The sequence below is a fragment of the Crocuta crocuta genome, unplaced genomic scaffold (genome assembly GCF_008692635.1).
Source record: "Crocuta crocuta isolate KB4526 unplaced genomic scaffold, BGI_CrCroc_1.0 scaffold61, whole genome shotgun sequence".
Lineage (NCBI taxonomy): Eukaryota > Metazoa > Chordata > Mammalia > Carnivora > Hyaenidae > Crocuta > Crocuta crocuta.
The window spans coordinates 7762958-7780185 of NW_027528369.1; the positions used below are offsets into that span (position 1 = coordinate 7762958).

At 52.6% G+C, this 17228-nt stretch overlaps 1 protein-coding gene across 1 annotated transcript in view; it reads right to left on the reverse strand.

Annotated features, from left to right (window-relative positions):
• Nucleotides 1-580: 580 nt before the first annotated feature.
• Nucleotides 581-17228, reverse strand: part of COTL1 (coactosin like F-actin binding protein 1) — a 41619-nt gene continuing 24971 nt past the window's right edge. The window contains exons 3-4 of the mRNA XM_077754079.1: nt 15003-15160; nt 581-838 (exon numbers count right to left, since the gene is read on the reverse strand). Coding sequence (XP_077610205.1) covers nt 728-838; nt 15003-15160 — 269 coding nt within the window. The 3' untranslated portion in view covers nt 581-727. The remainder of the gene's footprint in view (nt 839-15002; nt 15161-17228) is intronic.

Below are 17228 nucleotides of genomic sequence, written 5' to 3' on the forward strand. Positions count from 1 at the left end.
AAGGAAAAAAGAAACAGAATACTGCTCATGAGAACCAAGCCAATCTCCTCTTCCTCTGAAAACAAAACATCTGTTTGAACGCGTGGTGTAGACCTGGGAGGAACACCACTGGCTTTCTGGAGCCACGCGGCAGCGGTCCGTCCCACCGGCGGCGCGGCGGCCCCCACCCCCGAAAGCGAGGCATCGGCCCCCAGTGCGACCCGAATTCCCGCTCCGCGCCCCGGCCTCGCTCGCCAGCGTCCCCATCACTNCCCGCCCCGCGCCTGCGCAGTGGGCTCCGAGCCAAAGGGGCGGAGCGAGCCGTTGCTGGGCAACCGTTAAGGCAAAGTTTCCCTCTTCTCTTGGGTGGGAGGCAGGCTTGGAGGTCTCCCTGCCCAGCGCGGGTAGCTTAGGCAGCTCTGCATGGAGGGGTGAGGGACCCCCGGGGCACGCGCTGGGGGGTCCCAGCCTGACGCACGGGACCAACGTGGGTGCCGGCAAGGCGGCCCCGCCCCCGAGGGGCGCACGGGGCACCGGGGCGGGCGGCCGCCCCCCCAGCAGCGGGAGGGGGCGGCGGAGAGGCCAGGCCAGGAAAGGNCGGGGGAGGGGCGCAGGCTGCAGGCAGGGCGGCGCGGGCCTCGCACTGCAAGCCCTGCCCCTGGTGGCTGGTGGGCTGGTGGCTGAGGCCGCGGCCCCTCCCCCGGGGGGCAGGCGGATGGCTTCGCAAGGGGCAGGGGAAGGGCTGGGGTTACTCCGTCTGGGCGTCGTAATTGGCTCCTCCCGCCTTCTTGAGCTCGCTCTTGATGAAATCTTCCTCCAGCTCCTTGCGATCGCTGATCACAAACTCTTTAGCAAAATTCTGCAAGAAAAGAACAAAACAAAACACAGAGTTCCCGTTAAGAAGGGACAGGATCTAAATGTTGCTCAAGAGAAAACACCGGAACGTCCTGGCACCTAAAAGACTAAGAAATGATCAGAATGAAAATCGGGTGGTAGCGAGGTTCAGGAAGGAAGGGAGACACCATGACCGGAGATGGGAAAACGTGTGCCATCTGGAAACAGTATAGTCCCAAGGCCAAGGGCATGGGCCCAAGTCAGACCGGGTCTGAATTCTGGCTCTGACATTTTCCTCGGACAAGTTCCTTCAACTCTCTGTGCCTCAGTTTCCTTGTCTGTGAAAGACCAACCTGCCGGGGGAATATTAGGAGAGGAGGCTGGAAAGGCAGGTTGGCGTGCTGGTAAGTGTTTAACACCGGGCTTTCCAAAACCAAACCAAACCAAACCAAAAACAGAGAGAAAGAAAGACAAGTGGTGACTGGCTTTTGCTCATTTCCATGCTGCGAATATCCCCACAATGGCTAGTTTCAGCTACAGTGATGAGCTAAACGTGTACGGCCACCATCCCCCTCAGAGTACATGGCCTTCGATCATAACACCCCACAGGCCAGGCACACGTGATGCCTGCGACATGAATGCGTGAGGCAGGTGACCTGGCTTATCCGATAACTCCAAGCCATGCAAAATCAACAGCTCTTTTGATATGTGGATCACCAGACTTCAATCAACAAGGAAAATTTTCAGGATGGTGAAAGAGATGAATACAGAGAAATTCACCAAAATACAAGTAACAAGTCTGAAGGTCAGAAAATCATCCACATTAAAAAAAAAAAAATCCCCAAGGAGACTGTGTACACAATTACTACCATTATTAAGCACCTATGGGTACCAGATTCGGTCACACATCAGCAAACTTAAAACACTTTATTTATTTATTTTTAATGTTTTTTTAAAATTGATTTCTGAGAGAGAGAGACAGAGAGACAGCATGAGCAGGGGAGGGGCACAGAGAGAGGGAGACACAGAATCGGAAGCAGGCTCCAGGCTCCGAGCTGTCAGCACAGAGCCTGATGCGGGGCTCGAACTGCGAGATCATGACCTGAGCTGAAGTCGGATGCTTAACCAACTGAGCCCCCCAGGTGCCCCAAACTTAGAACACTTCAATATGACCCAGTCATTTTGCCCCTAGAGCTCTACACGAGGGAAATAAAGCGCACATCCCCACAAACGTAGCATCATTCATAACAGCCAAAAAAGTTGGAAACCACCCAGATGTCCACCAACAAATTATGGTCCATTCGCACGATGGAATATTATTCAGCCACAGAAAGGAAGGAACGTCACAGATGAGTCTTGAAACCATCATGCTGAGTGAAAGATGTCAGATGTGAAAGACCACCTACTACATGATTTCTGTTATATGAAATGTCCAGAAAAGGCAAATCCACAGAGACAGGACATCCATTTGTGGTTTCCAAGGGCTGGAGGTGGAGGGGGGGGGGTCATGGGGATGGGGTTTCTTCTGGGGGGATGAAAATGTTTTGGAACTAGACAGGGGTGGTGATTGCACAACACTGTGAATGTAGTAAGTACCAACGAACTCTATGTTTTAAAATGTTACGTGAATTTCACCTCTATTTAAAAAAAAAAAAAAAGGTCACCATGTCTCCAAGAACGACTAAGCCAGGAGAACACTCAAGGTCAAGTCTCACAGGATAAAGATAAACCACTTGCCACGCCAAGGAACTAAGAATACTAGCTGGCAGGGGAGAGGGGAAGGTTAATATTTATCAAGCAACTACTACGTGCCAGGGGTAGGCTCACACATTTCCTCACTTAGTCCTTCCTAGGTAGATTAGCTTTTTTTGCAGATAAGACCCGTGGGTTGGGCTTGGGGAGATTGTGTAACCAAGCCAGAAGGACTAGACGTCCTTCTGATACTTTTTAGAACCATTCGGCCGTCCTGTGCTGCCAACTGGTGGTGTCTGTCCTCAGCACAGTGAGGGAACAAAAGTTGGGCCAGAAAGGGGAACTGAGAATTAACGTGTTTCTCAACCTGAGCCGAAGTGGCACTGGTGGGGGCAGGGGTGGGGCGGGGGGAGCCGGAGAGCAGACTGGGGAGGAGGAAGCCGACATCTCGAGAGGCCTCTAGCAGGAAGTCCAAAGTTCCCCTGCTTCTCGATAGCTATATATGGCAATCTAAAGAAATAAGGACACTCCTGTTTGTGTCCGTTAGCCATTAGAAGATTCCGATTAAGAAAGGTTTGATAAGGGCCTAAGAAATCTACAGTAAAACTGTAAATGGAGCTATGCACAGTCCAACCTAAGACCCCAGGTATATGACAAACCAAATCACAGCCAAAATCAAGAACAATCCAGAATAATGGAATCCAGGAAAAATAGAACAGAACAATAAATATAAATGAGCAAAATTATCCCCCCAAACAGCTATTTCTCCGGCTACCAAAGCCACACCCTGAAACCCTACCCTACATACCAGAGACATGATTTAAAAACCAAAAGGCAAGTAAAAACAATGATTGTATCAAACAAAAGTACACAGAGCAGCAACCTCACTGGCCCCCATTACGGGAACAGCACCCACCCTCCAGGGGGCCAGGGAGAGGGAGGGGGTGGAGCCACACGGAGGGGGCCCCACCAGGCCTCGCAGGCCTCCCCCACACAGGATGTTCTGCACCCCCAGAGGCTTCAGAGGTGAGCTGACACTTCCCCTGAGGGTGTGGACTCGACAAAAAGTCCCTGAAAGGCCTGAGTCAACCTAAAACTCAACTCGCATCACCCCCTCCCCTTCCCCAGCTCTGGCCCTTTCTGGCGGGTCCTCAGGACGGCCCTTCCACGGGGGGTGGGGGGGCACCAGTACCCCTGGGGAGTGGGCTTCATTGTGACATTTCAGAAAGAGGCAGAAACAGCAAAACCAGCCACCAAACGCCTCTGTGGGCAGAGGCTGCCGGAGGCAGGCGGGTCCTGACTAGGAAGGACACAGGGCCCAGAGCAATGCTAACACAAGGGGAAGTTTTCATTTTCTAGCAGCCACGCTGAAAACACTAAGAAAAAAAAAAAAAAAGGAAGAAGAACCAGGTGATACTGACTTGCATAGGATTGTATCTAACTTTATACCCAAAATACTGCCATTTGAACAGGTAACAGATATACAAAATCAATGGGATCTTCTACATTCTTCTCTCCGTGTTAAGTTTTAGAAACCCGGTGCGCAGGGCACACCTATGCCCCAAAGCGGTACAGACCTCCAGCGCTCAGCAGTGATGCGTGGCCGGTGGTGTGCAAGTCTAGGTAGAACAGGAAAGAGTCTGAAAGAACAATGTGCTCAGTCAAGGACAATCATTAATCATAAAATAGCTGAGCTGATCTGAGTGGAGGAAGGGGAGCCTTTGGAGGCCTGGAAATGGCCCAGGTCTTGATCTGGAGCTGGGGGCACAAAAAAGAACCCTTAAAACTCTGACATTCACCCCCTCCTTTGATTGAAAAGAGACCCAGAGAGGGGAAGCGATTCACCCCAGGGCACACAGCAGCCTCGCGTCCTCTCCCCTCCCTTCCTCTGCTCCAGACTGCCTGTCCCTCCCACGGCAGCCTCTGTCATACCCTCAAGGCCACCAAAGCCACATGTCAAAGACTTCAAAGCAAAAGGTGCCCGTCTGCAGGCAGGTCACCATAGGTTTCTAAATTCTTTGTCAAATCTAGAAACGCTGTGTCCCTGAGAGCTTCCAGAAAGGGTCCCTCCCCACAATTCCCCCCCCCCTTTTTTTTTTTCNATGGCAGGACTTTTTCAAGGGCAACCCACCCATCTAAATCGGGCTCCAGGACGGCTTGAAAACCAATAATCAAGCTCAGGACACATTTGTCCCTGTAACTGTTCTCAAGTGCATGTGTGTTCATCTTTCAAAGATGTAAGACAGACATTGTTTCCGGTGGAACCTTCCAACGGTCTGTTCCAAGGAAGCCCAAATCTAGAGGACAGGTTAGGAACCAGACTCTGTACGTAGCCAAGAATCTATTTGCAAAGCTGGTTTAAAAAACGCTGTAGTGCCTGGGTGGTTCAGTCCGTTAAGTGTCTGACTTCGGCTCAGGTCATGATCTCACGGTTGGTGGGTTCGAGCCCCGCATTGGGCTCTGTGCTGACAGCTCAGAGCCTGGAGCTGCTTCAGATTCTGTGTCTCCCTCTCTCTCTGCCCCTCCCCTGCTCGCTCGCATGCGTGTGCACCCTCTCTCAAAAATAAATAAACATTTAAAAAACAAAAGCACTAAAACATTTTCCTTTCTTTGATTTTAAACCATCTCATTTTCAAACGACTCCCAGTTTGACTGGCTTTAAATCCCTGCTTCAATCCTGAAGTGTGCTGGGCGCCGTAGGTTTGAGCCAAACACAACCTAGGGGCAGGTGTCTATTTGCATCACCAGCAGCCGGCCCTCCCCAGGGACTTACCCTCCTCCCCCACCCCGAATTACCACTCCGCACCCCCCCACTTCCTTGTCCCTCCCTCAGACTCAGTCTTTCGGTCCAGGCATCCAATGAATGTGCAAAGGGCTTGGACACTCAATGAGGGTACCCAAGAGTGATTAGGTGATAATTTAAGTGATCTTGGGGTCACCTTTGTTTGCAAGTTTGGCAGGGGACACTCTGAGCTACAAAGTTACCTGAAACACTCAAGTGTGAAGTCATAGGGAGATGGCTCCTTCCTCTTCTCTCCCCTACAATGATTTCTTCACCTCCACCACTTATTTTAACGGAGGAAAGTCCGGGGAATTCCTCAGAATAACCAAGGTAGGGACCCTAGTAAAACCACGCCCTTGCAGAGAGAAGACAGCAAATCCAGCTGCACACCCAAAAGCTGGGCATGGGGTGGGCATGGGGTCAGCCTAGGAAGGCAGCCTGTCGGGGTAGAAGCGTCAGGCCTCCTGCCTAGAACACTAGGACTATATGGCGGGTCGCTAACCCATGCAGACAATGTGGGTGCAGAGAAAGTTCTGGAAAGAGAAAAGGAGCATGGAGTCTTTGACAGTTAGGCTGGTGATGTCAGCAATGCACATTTCTACAGAGCAGGGCACGGTAAGAGAGGTGGCCTTCATGGTATCCAAAGATAATGAGAGCTGATAAAATTCATTCTTGCAACAAGCACATGCTTACTAAGCACCTATTGTATACCGGACTTTCTCCTAGGTCCCGGGGTGTCAAGATTCTGGTACCTTGGGCTCTCTCTGAGAGTCTGAGCATAAAAAGAGAATCAGAGGGCTCTAAAATGCCCCAAGGGAAGCAGTCAATGGCTCTGGGCCCTGGTTTCTATCTTTGTGAAAGAAGAGGGCTAGACAGTTCCTCTGGCCCTTTCCCACCAGCCATCTTGGGTTTGCGCTGAAGCACTCAGAGCACATGGGACAAAATTCCACCTCAGATGCCAAAATCTCAGGGACAATAGGGGAAAAAAATGGCACAGAGATGTCAACTATGGGATTCGAGCTTGGCCCTCAAAAGGAAGACACAGGGCTCACCCCTAACCCTTGCACAGAGGTGTGGGGACTAGACTCTCTCCTCCTGCATGTGTGAGATGGTGGATGGGGGTGGACAAGACACAGGCTGCCCACAGTCATATATCTTTCCCCCAAGTGGGTGAGGATTAATTTCAAACCGAAGGCCCCAGCGTGTTGAAGGAAAGCGCTCGGTGCCCCGCCGCCTGAACCTTGCTAGGAGAAAGGACACCCTCCGAGGACCATGTGCCAGATGAGAATGCACGGCATCGAACCCGCTGCGCGTTAAGCCGCACCCCCTCCCGGGCCCCATACACTTGCCCTCCTACAACCATTCTACAGAGCTTCAAAGACCCAGGTTTTCAAAATCCTCCCAGCAAAGCGTAATTTACTCAAAAAGAACAGGTTCTTATAACAGGCATGAGTCATCAGAGAAAAGGAAAAAAAAAAAACCAAACACCAAAATGGCACGGTCTAGCGTTGGGCGGATTCGGGAACAAAGGCACGTGCGTCACCAGAGCCGCTCGGGAAGGACATGACCCTCCTTCGCTGGGGAGAGAGAACAAAGGGCACAAGAGAGGCGGGGGTCACGTTTCAGGTGGGCACGATTCAGGGAGCCGTCCTACGCAGATGGGGGCACGACACCCTGGTCAAGCTGTGGGAGGGTCTGGGCCAAAACCCAACAGGGACCGTTGTCCAGATGCCTCAGATCCTGACCCCTGCAGGGCCACCCACCTCTTTAAGATTTGGGTGACTGCCAAGATTCTGACCCCCGCTTTCCTGACCGTGGACATTTACAGAAGCCCCGACTCCCCTCTGCCCGATGTCTGACTTCGGCTCCATCGAGATCAGGAACGTACTTCACTCCTCCCGCGTTCACGGCGGACGTCAGAAGCAATCGTGACGCTTTGCTCATGAATCCAGACTTGGCATCAGAAGCGTCCTCACCCCAAAGCCCCTGCTGTTGACCCATCAGCAAACAGGGTTCAGGTTTTCAGTTTCTGCCTGGTCAAAATCGTGCCGGTCATTTCTTGTTCCTCACGCCCACTCTGGGGAGTTTCCCAGGAACTAATTGAACAGATTTTTTTTTTTTTTTCTAATTATACTACATACGCACAGATGTTCATTGTCGGTAAACACCAGATTGCTTTCACTTTTCAACAAAAGCTGAATAAGTAGCATCTCCGTCGAGCCCTTCATATACATCAGGAACTTTGACACGGCGTTTTAGTTAATTGTGGCAATTCCATGCGTCAGACGGGATCACCCCAAACTTTCCGACAGAGAAGCTCAAACTCAGGTTAGTGAAGTAGCCTGCAAAGGTCACACGTGCTGAGTGGCAGGCTGGGCTTGGGACCCACGATTCACCCCGTGCTGGGACCTCGGCCAGGAGAGTGTGCACGCGTGTGCACACACAGGCACTGTACTCACCGAACAAAACAGCAGGAGACACTAAAATTCTGAAAGCACTTTTATGAAGCATTAAGAGGACACAGGTACCTCTGTGATTATGAGTATATGATTATATGACTATAATGTGATTATGATTAATCATGTTTGTTTTTTTCATTGAGGTTTTTTAAATTTTTTCATGTTTATTTGTTTTTGAGAGAGAGAGAGAGACAGACAGACAGAATATGAGTGGGGGTGGGGCAGAGAGAGAGGGAAACAGAATCCGAAGCAGCTCCAGGCTCTGAGCTGTCAGCCCAGAGCCCGACGCGGGGCTCAAACCTACGAACGATGAGATATGACCTGAGCCTAAGTTGGAAGCTCAACCAACTGAGCCCCCCAGATGCCCCTGAACCATTTTTAAAAACCACAAGGCCCTGGGACAGGCCACCGTGGGGGAGAAACCAGCGTGCCTGGGGCTTATTCCAGAAGGGACTTGGAAAGGCAGTATATTCAGGGATAGATAATGACAAGAGAAATAACAAAAGTGAGGAGCGATACAGGGAAGGGACGAGAAACAGGGAGGAAAAATCCAAACGACACACGCTGCAAGGAGCCAGGCAGCTTCGGGGCGCCCGGGGGGCTCGGTCGGTGAAGCCTCCAACTTCGGCTCAGGTCATGATCTCACGGTTCGTGGGTTCGAGCCCCGCGTCGGGCTCTGGGCTGACAGCTTGGAGCCTGGAGCTGCTTCGGATTCTGTGTCTCCCTCTCTCTTTCTGACCCTTCTCTGCCTGTGCTCAATCTCTCTCTCTCTCTCTCTCTCAAAAATAAATAAACATTTTTAAAAATCTGAAAAAATAAAAGAGCACAGGCGGCTCTATAGAACCCCACCGAGAACGTGGGGTATGCGTATCACACGAGAGGAGGACCACACCCCGCGGCGGGGGTGAGGCCGCGTGCCGGTGGCGGCCTGAGGACGGCGGCCAGCTGCTGGAGGGTGACCAGGCGGGGTCCATGCCACCGCGGGCTGGCGGAGGGCTGGGGCCCATCTGGGCTTAGCAAGGGGCACCCGGGCCATGGCCCACTGGGCACCGCTCTTTGCTTGTGAAAGCAGCTTCCATTTTTGCGCCAGGCTCAGGGCGTGGGCATCTTCCTCTCTCTGCTAACTAAGGGCTTGTAACTTGTTAGCAGCAGCAGCACAGACTTAGCCACGGGGCTCCGCACCACGAAAGCGGCCTCTGATCCCCCACCATCCACTTCCGCCTCAACGCTCGCCCTGGCTCCAGCATTCACCCCTCCGGGCCTCAGCTTCCTCATCTGTACATTGGGTGTACATGGCCCCTATCCATGATACCCACAGCACCCTTCACAGGCTGCTTTGGGCTTCGTGTTTCTAATCAAGTCGTTTGCGCCTAAAACATAGGACACAAGCCACAGAAAGGCCCTTTGCCCGAGCCCAGGTGAAATGCAGGAGGCACAAAAGGCCCTTTCTGGCTCTGAGAATAAAGGGCCTCTGCATAAGCCACAAGCGTGGAGAAGCGTAAATATTCCCAGTGAAAACAAACAGCTGAAATCCTCTGGGGGCCACGAGGCAGCCAGAGCCGGTCCCCAGGGTGCTGGGCGGCACCGAGGTCCCGAAGGCAGAGCAGGAGCCCCATAAATCTTGTCACATGAAGGAGGGCGGCTTTTCCGGGGCGGCCCAGCAAGCTCGCACCTCTGCTCTCTACAGAAACAGAAGCAGAGCCTTTGGAAATTCCAGTCCACCCCCAAAGCCCTCCCTGCGGGGAACTGGCTTCCACAACTTAATTCAATCCTGAGGGCAGTTATTGACCATTGAAGAATGTTCTTCTGTCCTAGGAATACGCAGAATAAGACACAGCCTGAAGCCAGCTGTGTGAACAGATTTGTTTCTTTACCTTTCTTTCAGCACCGGTTTGGTACTTTTCCAGGTACGAGGAGTGCTAGGTAATAAACCAGGCATGGCCCCTGTCCTCGAGATTCCTTTCTAGGGTCATTTTATTATAATTCACGGGATCTATAGTTCATGGAGTTATAAGTCATGGGATCAGAGTGGAAACACATGGAGGAGCATTTAATTCTGATTGAGGCTCGTAGGAGAATGGAGTAAAGAATGAAGGTTTTGAAGGATGAATAGAAGTTCACCAGTCACCAGAACAGAAAAACCCTTTCTACGTCCTTTGCATTTCTTGAGTCCTCTCAATGCAAATCTGCATTCTCTTTTTCATGACACCTTTTCCACAGATTCTAAAGATAAAGTTACTCGCTTGAGGTCCTAAAGCAAAGAGTTGATGGAGCTACAATATCAACTTGGGTCTCACTCCCCTTAGGCCCATGATCTTTTCCATTTGGCATAGCTACGTTTTTATTTACTTATGTATGTATTTATTTATTTATTTATTAAAAATGTTTATTTATTCTTGAGAGAGACAGCTTGAGTGGGAGAGGGTCAAGGAGAAGGAGTCACAGAATCCGAAGCAGCTCCAGGCTCCAAGCTGTCGGCCCCGATGCGGGGCTCGAACCCACGAACCGTGAGATCATGACCTGAGCCAAAGTTGGATACTTAACCAACTGGGCCACCCAGGCGCCCCCAACATTTTTTTTAAACAACTGCTGAGCACTGATATTCTGTTTTCAGAACTTTTTTAAAAAAGGCTCTACCATCAAGAAGATTGAGTACATTTAAAAAAAAAAAATCTAAGAGGTTTACTTCCTGCACAATTTCCCAGAGCGTTTAATGTGCCGTGTGAATCTACAAAGGTGGCGTTTCCAAACCGCACGTGGCCTCAGAACATTTCCTTGGCGCTGAGGACTTTGGAAACGTGCAGGAGGGCAAGCTGATCGCTTCGGGGCCAGGCAGTGTGGGCGCTGGAGGAGATCTCGTGTTTCCAAGCGCTGGGCGCCTGAGCAAATTATTCAACCTCCCTGGGCCACTGGCCCCTTGTCTGTAAAATGGGAACAGTGATACAAGTGGCCTGTTTTGCAAAGAACGAATGATTTCAATATGGGACTTTGCCCTCCTGTCCGTGTGAAGGGTATATCTGGTCTTGGCCCCGTGGAGTGGGAGGAGGCCCAGGATTTAAGCCAACCCCACTCCTGGGGCTTAGGAGCCATCAGAACACACATTAAGCTGATGGTTCCAGAGTCCCCGGCTCCTTGGAGGATACTGCCCCCNTGGCTGCTCCGACCCCGTGAACATTCAGAGGACTTAGAAAATAAATAAAAGGATCACGTGAATAGAGGCATTCTGCAAGGCAAGCACGAGCGTCAGCGACACAGCCGGCTCTCCATCGAGGCAGCCTTGCCCAGCCCGGACAGTGGTGACTGCATTGTCCCGTAATCCACCCCAGGCGCCAGGGCAAAGGGGCACTGCTGTGGGGCAGATGACAGCCGCGGGGAAGCAGCCACGCGTGCTGTCCACACCGCGCAGCCCCGGGACTCGAGCCGGGCGTCCAGCCCGACTCGCCCCACAGCCTGTCTTGTTTTGTCTTGTTGACTCCCCACCGGCCACAGACACGTCTGTCTCTCAGCCTGGCACCGAGAAGGCCCGGAAGGGAGAGAGCCGTGCCGATGGCCAGGCAGGCGGCATCAAGACCCACCTCTCTCCGTTCTGCCTCGGGTTCAGTCTACACTGCCTGTGTTTCATGCAAAGTACGAGGATGCGGGTTTATGACTTTCATTACAATGCAACCCACGGGTTGAACAAAAATCTTACTCTGCTAGTCAATCCACTTCGTCTTCCCATGGAAATCACAGCAAGAGGCAGGTGGGGAACGGAGTCCACCAGACAGAGTCCAGGATGGCCCTTCTGGAAGGTCCCTAGGGAGCATCTGTTCTGAGTCGCTGTTAAACAGAGGGGGGCTGGCGCACGTGCCAGGATCAGCACGGTTTTTAATTTTCGTGACTGTCCAAAGACACCCTTAGGCCCGCATGAGCGGCCCTTTGTAACTTAAACGGCTCTCTTTGCAACTGTAGTATAAACGTGAGGTTTTGCGACAGCTTCTGACACTAAACCCTTTCACATGCAAAAGTGGAAAGTACGAAAGGTCACGGTCAGAACGTTACATTGCACCTGCAGTTCAAGGCGGCGGCGCAGCGCCCCCACCGGAGCGGAGTTCTGTGCCTTTCCATCTACCAGCAACCCTCTGCCGCCTGGGAAGGCGCCCGAGCTGCCAATCACGAAGCCCCGCCTCCCTGCCGGGGCTCTCTCTTCCCTTGGGATCAACACCCACTGAAGACCCACCAGAGCCTGGATCATTTCTGCTGTAGAGAGGCTGCCTCGGGCTAAACTCGGTTAAGCGTCCGACTTCGGCTCAGGTCATGATCTCCCGGTTCGTGGGTTCGAGCCCCGCGTCGGGCTCTGTGCTGGCAGCTCAGAGCCCGGAGCTGCTTCGGATTCTCTCTCTCTGCCCCTCCCTGCTCATGCTGCCTCTCTCTCTCTCTCTCTCTCTCTGAAATAAATAAAACATTAAAAAATAAATAAATTTTAAAAAACTCGAGAGAAAAGAGAGATGAGAGGAAGCTCTGTCTGAGCCCGGAACCCAGCCACACCTAACGCCCAGTAACCCCACACTTCCCAGTTTGGAGAGCCAGCCGGTTCCCCTTTCCGCCTCAACGCCCTCGAGCTCGCAGAGAAATGAATTAAAACCCACAATCCCAAGCAAAACTTCCCACTAAAGAATTCTATTTCCCCCAAATCACCCTCGGTCACTGGCTCGCTTCACCAAATTGGGCTGAGTTCTAGACCTGGCAGGGACTCTCTGCAGGCTGCTCAGGGAGACAGAGCTTCCTTTGGACGTGATGAAAAAGTTCTGGAAGGAGACGGGGTGACGCCTGCTGGACGCTAGAAACGTGCTTTGATGCCACCGAGTCATACCCTTTAAAATGGGTAAAATGAGGGGCGTCTGGGCGGCTGAGTCGGTTAAGTGTCTGACTTCGGGTCGGGTCATGATCTCACAGTTCGTGGGTTCGAGCCCCGGGTCGGGCTCTGTGCTGACAGCTCGGAGCCTGGAGCCTGTTTCGGATTCTATGTCTCCCTCTCTCTCTGACCCTCTCCTGCTCATGCTGTCTCTCTCAGAAATAAATAAAACATTAAAAAAAATAAAACGGGTCAAATGAGCAATTTGATGGTATTTTTTACCTCATTCACTGAAATGGAAAGGAAAGCAGAGCCCTGCGAGGTTCAGAAAACTGCCCCACTGGCCATCATCCAGGCGGGCTCGCTCTCCTGAGAGGCCGAAGGGAGAGGAGTTCAGCGTGCAAGGAATTTAGCAGAAGACCTTTGGCCACGGAATAGGCTACTGCCATAACGGAGACCCCTGATGGCGGGTTAACCATTAAAATGGCCCCGGTTTGAGCAGGTGTCTTCCCACAGCAGGGGTGTCCATGCCAGGCAGGGTGAACCAGGAACATCGATCAGCATGTGGAATCAGGGACATATGTTAAGCACATACTGTGTCCCAGACTCGGTGCTAACCTGTTTATAGAAGGTAATCTGACACCTCATACTATTTAAAAAAAATTTTTTAGTGTTTTATTTATTTCTGAGAGAGAGATGGATACAGCATGAGCAGGGGAGGGTCAGAGACAGAGGGAGACACAGAATCTGAAACAGGCTCCAGGCTCCGAGCTGTCAGCACAGAGCCCGACGCGGGGCTCGAACCCACGAACCCTGAGATGATGACCTGAGCCGAAGTTGGACGCTTAACCGACTGAGCCCCCCAGGCGCCCCTGAACCTCATACTTTTTAAAAATGATTTCTTAAAATGATTTTTTAAAAATAGATGGTATCTATTAACCCTGGAACCCCACGTCCTGAACATGTACCCTAAACACAGACCTCAGCGGGGGAGGCAAAGCGTATTAAAAGGCTGGTTGGAACATTATTTATAAAAAGAAAAATTGGAAGCAACCCGATAGGCCAACCCCAGGAGAACACGGAGTCCGTGAGGATGCACTTGGAAAACGGGACACTCAGCCACCAGAAAAACGCGCATCACAAAGCCCGCACTACATCATTTATGAGATTATGTTGGCGGGGGGTGGGAAGCCCCCCAGCAGCGTGTGATTTGCAGGCTGTGACCGCGGGGATGCGCCCAGGTGGGTGAGCCCGCCCCCAGAGCTCGCAGGGACGATGGGGAAAATGGGTCACGGTAAGGCGACAGAAGGAAATTTTTTTTTTCTTTCCTGGTCTAATTTTTTAAATCCAAGTTTTCTGTGAGGGATAATTTTAGATTCACAGAAGAGCTGCAGGAGACGGTGCGAGGGTTCCCACACACCCCACACTCTGTTTTCAGGAGAACTGCCGTCTTACGCTGCTCACGACTGAGACGCCAACGCTGAAACGGTACCAACAACGGAACTCCAGACCCCGTTCCGATTCCACCGGCTTTTCTGCTCCAGGATCCAATCCACGGTACCATGTTCCGCGTACCCTAGTTTCCTGTGTGTTCCTGGTTTTGGTTTTTACAATTCAGTGGCTTTTCACGTATTCACGGATACGAGCAACCATCACGAAAGTCAATTCCAGAATATTCTCATCCCCTCCGAAGGAAGGCCCATGCCCGTTACCTACCGTGTCCGGATCGAGGGCTTTGAGAACCCCTTTCGCAAGACAGAGAACCCGCCGGTAACTCCCTCACCTCCCTTCCCCTGGATTATCCTTCTGCAATTCAGATGTTCTTTTCTCAGTGCGACCCAGAAGCCTTAGCCCCAAAGGAACCACCTCGGAAGTTTCCAACAGCACAAGTTTGTGATACGTCCAGAACAGAAGAACACTCGGAAACAGAAACCCTCTAGGTGAACCATCAGGAGCTCAGAGACAAAACCAAGGGTGTGCCCACCTTCCCCACTTCCCACTAATCTAGCAAGGGCCGGGAGATATGTGTTCTTGAGTACCTACTGTGTGCCCGGCACCATGCAGGGAGGCATGCATGAAGGTGCCCATTGGGTCTTCCTGGCCACCCCTGGGAGTCAACCATGATCGCCCACGATCCAAGCAGGTGGCGGCCCCCGATTTGGTCATCCCTCCTGCCTCCTTCCTCACGAGCTGCCTCCCCCCCCAAAGGTAGGCCTCCTGCCGCCATGTTTTCATTATATGGTGGTCAAGCCCTGAGCCCGCACCCTGCAAGCAGCTCTGGTAACGTTTCGCCAGTGGCTCTGGCGCCACACAGCTTGCTCTGAGTCCCAGGAGCCAACCCCAGCCTGCTCTGTCCCTCGGGATGGTGGCCCTGTGTCGGGGGTGATCCTCCCTGCCTCGGAAAGAACGCAAGGCCAGCTACCTGCACCACCTCCTTCACCAGGGTCTTGTCCGTGCCGGTTTTGGCTCGCTGCAGCCCACTGACATTCTCGCCGATCCACGTGATGAGGGCAAACTTGGACCGCTTGCTCATGGCGTCCCCGGTGGTGAAGCGCACGAAGGCGAACAACCGGACGTCATCTGCAAGCAGAGGGCACAGCGCTCAGTTAGGACATCCCAGGATGGTGTCCCCGGGGGGCAGCCGCGAGCAGGTGCTCAACACTGACCTTGGCCAACATTCCCTCATTTTAAAGAAGTTTATTCTTTAATTTTTTTTTTANAAAGAAGTTTATTCTTTTATTTTGGGAGGGAGAGAGAGAGAGGGCACAAGCAGGGGAGGGGCAGAGAGAGAGGGAGAGAGAATCCCAAGCAGGTTCAGCACTGTCAGCACAGAGCCCGATGTGGGGCTCGATCTCATGAATCGTGAGATCAGGACCAGAACCGAAACCAAGAGTCTGACGCTTAACCGGCTGAGCCACCAGGCGCCCCAACATTCCCCCATTGAATCTGGCAACACCACCACAGGCTCCAAGGCCCAATCCACAGCTGGGAAACAGAGCCTCAGAGGGGACACGTGACACCCAAGGCCACCTGGGCAGTTCAAGGCCATGCAGGGATCTGAACCCAGGTCTCTGTGTCCACTACACCCGCAACCCCCTCCCTCCCATCCCTCACGTGCTCAGGGAAGGCTCGGATTCTGGATCGTATTTAGGGAGACCTTCCTCAAGTCTTCCGAGCCCCTGAGGCCCTGCTCGGAATAGGGACTGAGCCACAGGGTAGGAGCTGGGGGGGTCGTGTGGCCCTGATCTTGCTGTGGGATACAGCGCCAGGACCGCAGGGCACGTCTAGCTCACGGCCGGCCAATAAAGAACGCTGAGTACTGGGGCGCCTGGGTGGCTTAGTCGGTTAAGCGTCCGACTTTGGCTTAGGTCATGATCTCGCGGTTCGTGGGTTCGAGCCCCGCATCGGGCTCTGTGCTGACTGCCAGCTCAGAGCCTGGAGCCTGTTTCAGAATCTGTGTCTCCCTCTCTCTCTGACCCTCTCCTGCTCACGCTGTCTCTCTTTCTCTCTCCTAGAAATAAATAAAAATTAAAAAAAAAAAAGAAAAAAGAATGCTGAGTACTTTTCCACTGGGTGTGCTCTGTTACCTCGTGCACACGTGTTGTTACGAAAAGGCTTCCGGGGGGATTTTGTCCCCCTGGTGGACATCTTACTTTTTTTTCCACTACCACGCTTTTTTCTCTATTATCCCCTCAGACAGCCCGCCCCTGCTGTGCGTTACCAAAATATGTGCGCTACTCTTGAGTTTTCAGAGTGATCTGTGTGTGTGTGTGTCCCCATCAGGACACACCAGGCTTTCTCGGCCTCGGCGCTCTCTCTTTGCGGCAGGGACTGTCCTGTGCACCGCAGACTCCTCCCTGATCTCCGCCCGCCCGATGCCAGGATCGCGCCTCTGCCCGTTACAACCGTCCCCTGTGGGGCGGAACTGGCCCTGGCTGATAATGACCTTCTAGCTAGTTTGGGTCCCCGTTTGATGAAGACCCTTTTTGTGTTCTCCACCAACATCTGTTTTTCACTGAGGGAATCCTAGATCCTTTCTCAGCGTGGGTCCCAAACAGTTCATAATTGAATCGCGATGATCGCGGAAAGCTCATCCCAAGCCCGGGCTGGAGATGGCGGCGCGGGACTGGTCTGGGGGGTTAGGGGTGGAGGGTTCCTCCCGTACTAGCTGCTTGCTCAGCCCTTCCATTCTCACAGGCCTCTTAGCTGCCGGCTTTAGGATTTCTCGGGCTCCCGACGACAGTGGGGAGCTGAGCTTCTGAAATGTCCGTGTCAGTCTGAATCACTTGGGCCTCTTGCTAACATGCGGATTCTGAGGCTCAGACGGGGCCCCGGGGTCTGCGTTTCTAAGTGATCTGAATGCTGCCGTCCGAGGGGCTGCTTTTGAGGAGTTCTTTATTTTCAGCTGCTTTTAAAGCAAGGCATCTTCCTTCCTAGACTTTCCAGGTGCTTCCGTGCTGAATCCCGCACGGCGCGTAGGTTTAGACAGCAAGACCCGAGGCCACATGCCCTCTGGTGTAAAGGAGAGAGTCTGGGGCCGATTAAGCTCTCTGTCTGGTTAGGGCCTCAAGCCCGCGCACAACTTGGCCCACAAGCTGTCTTGAGGGGCAACCACTTGTCACAAGGGAGCCGGGGAACACGGTTCTCA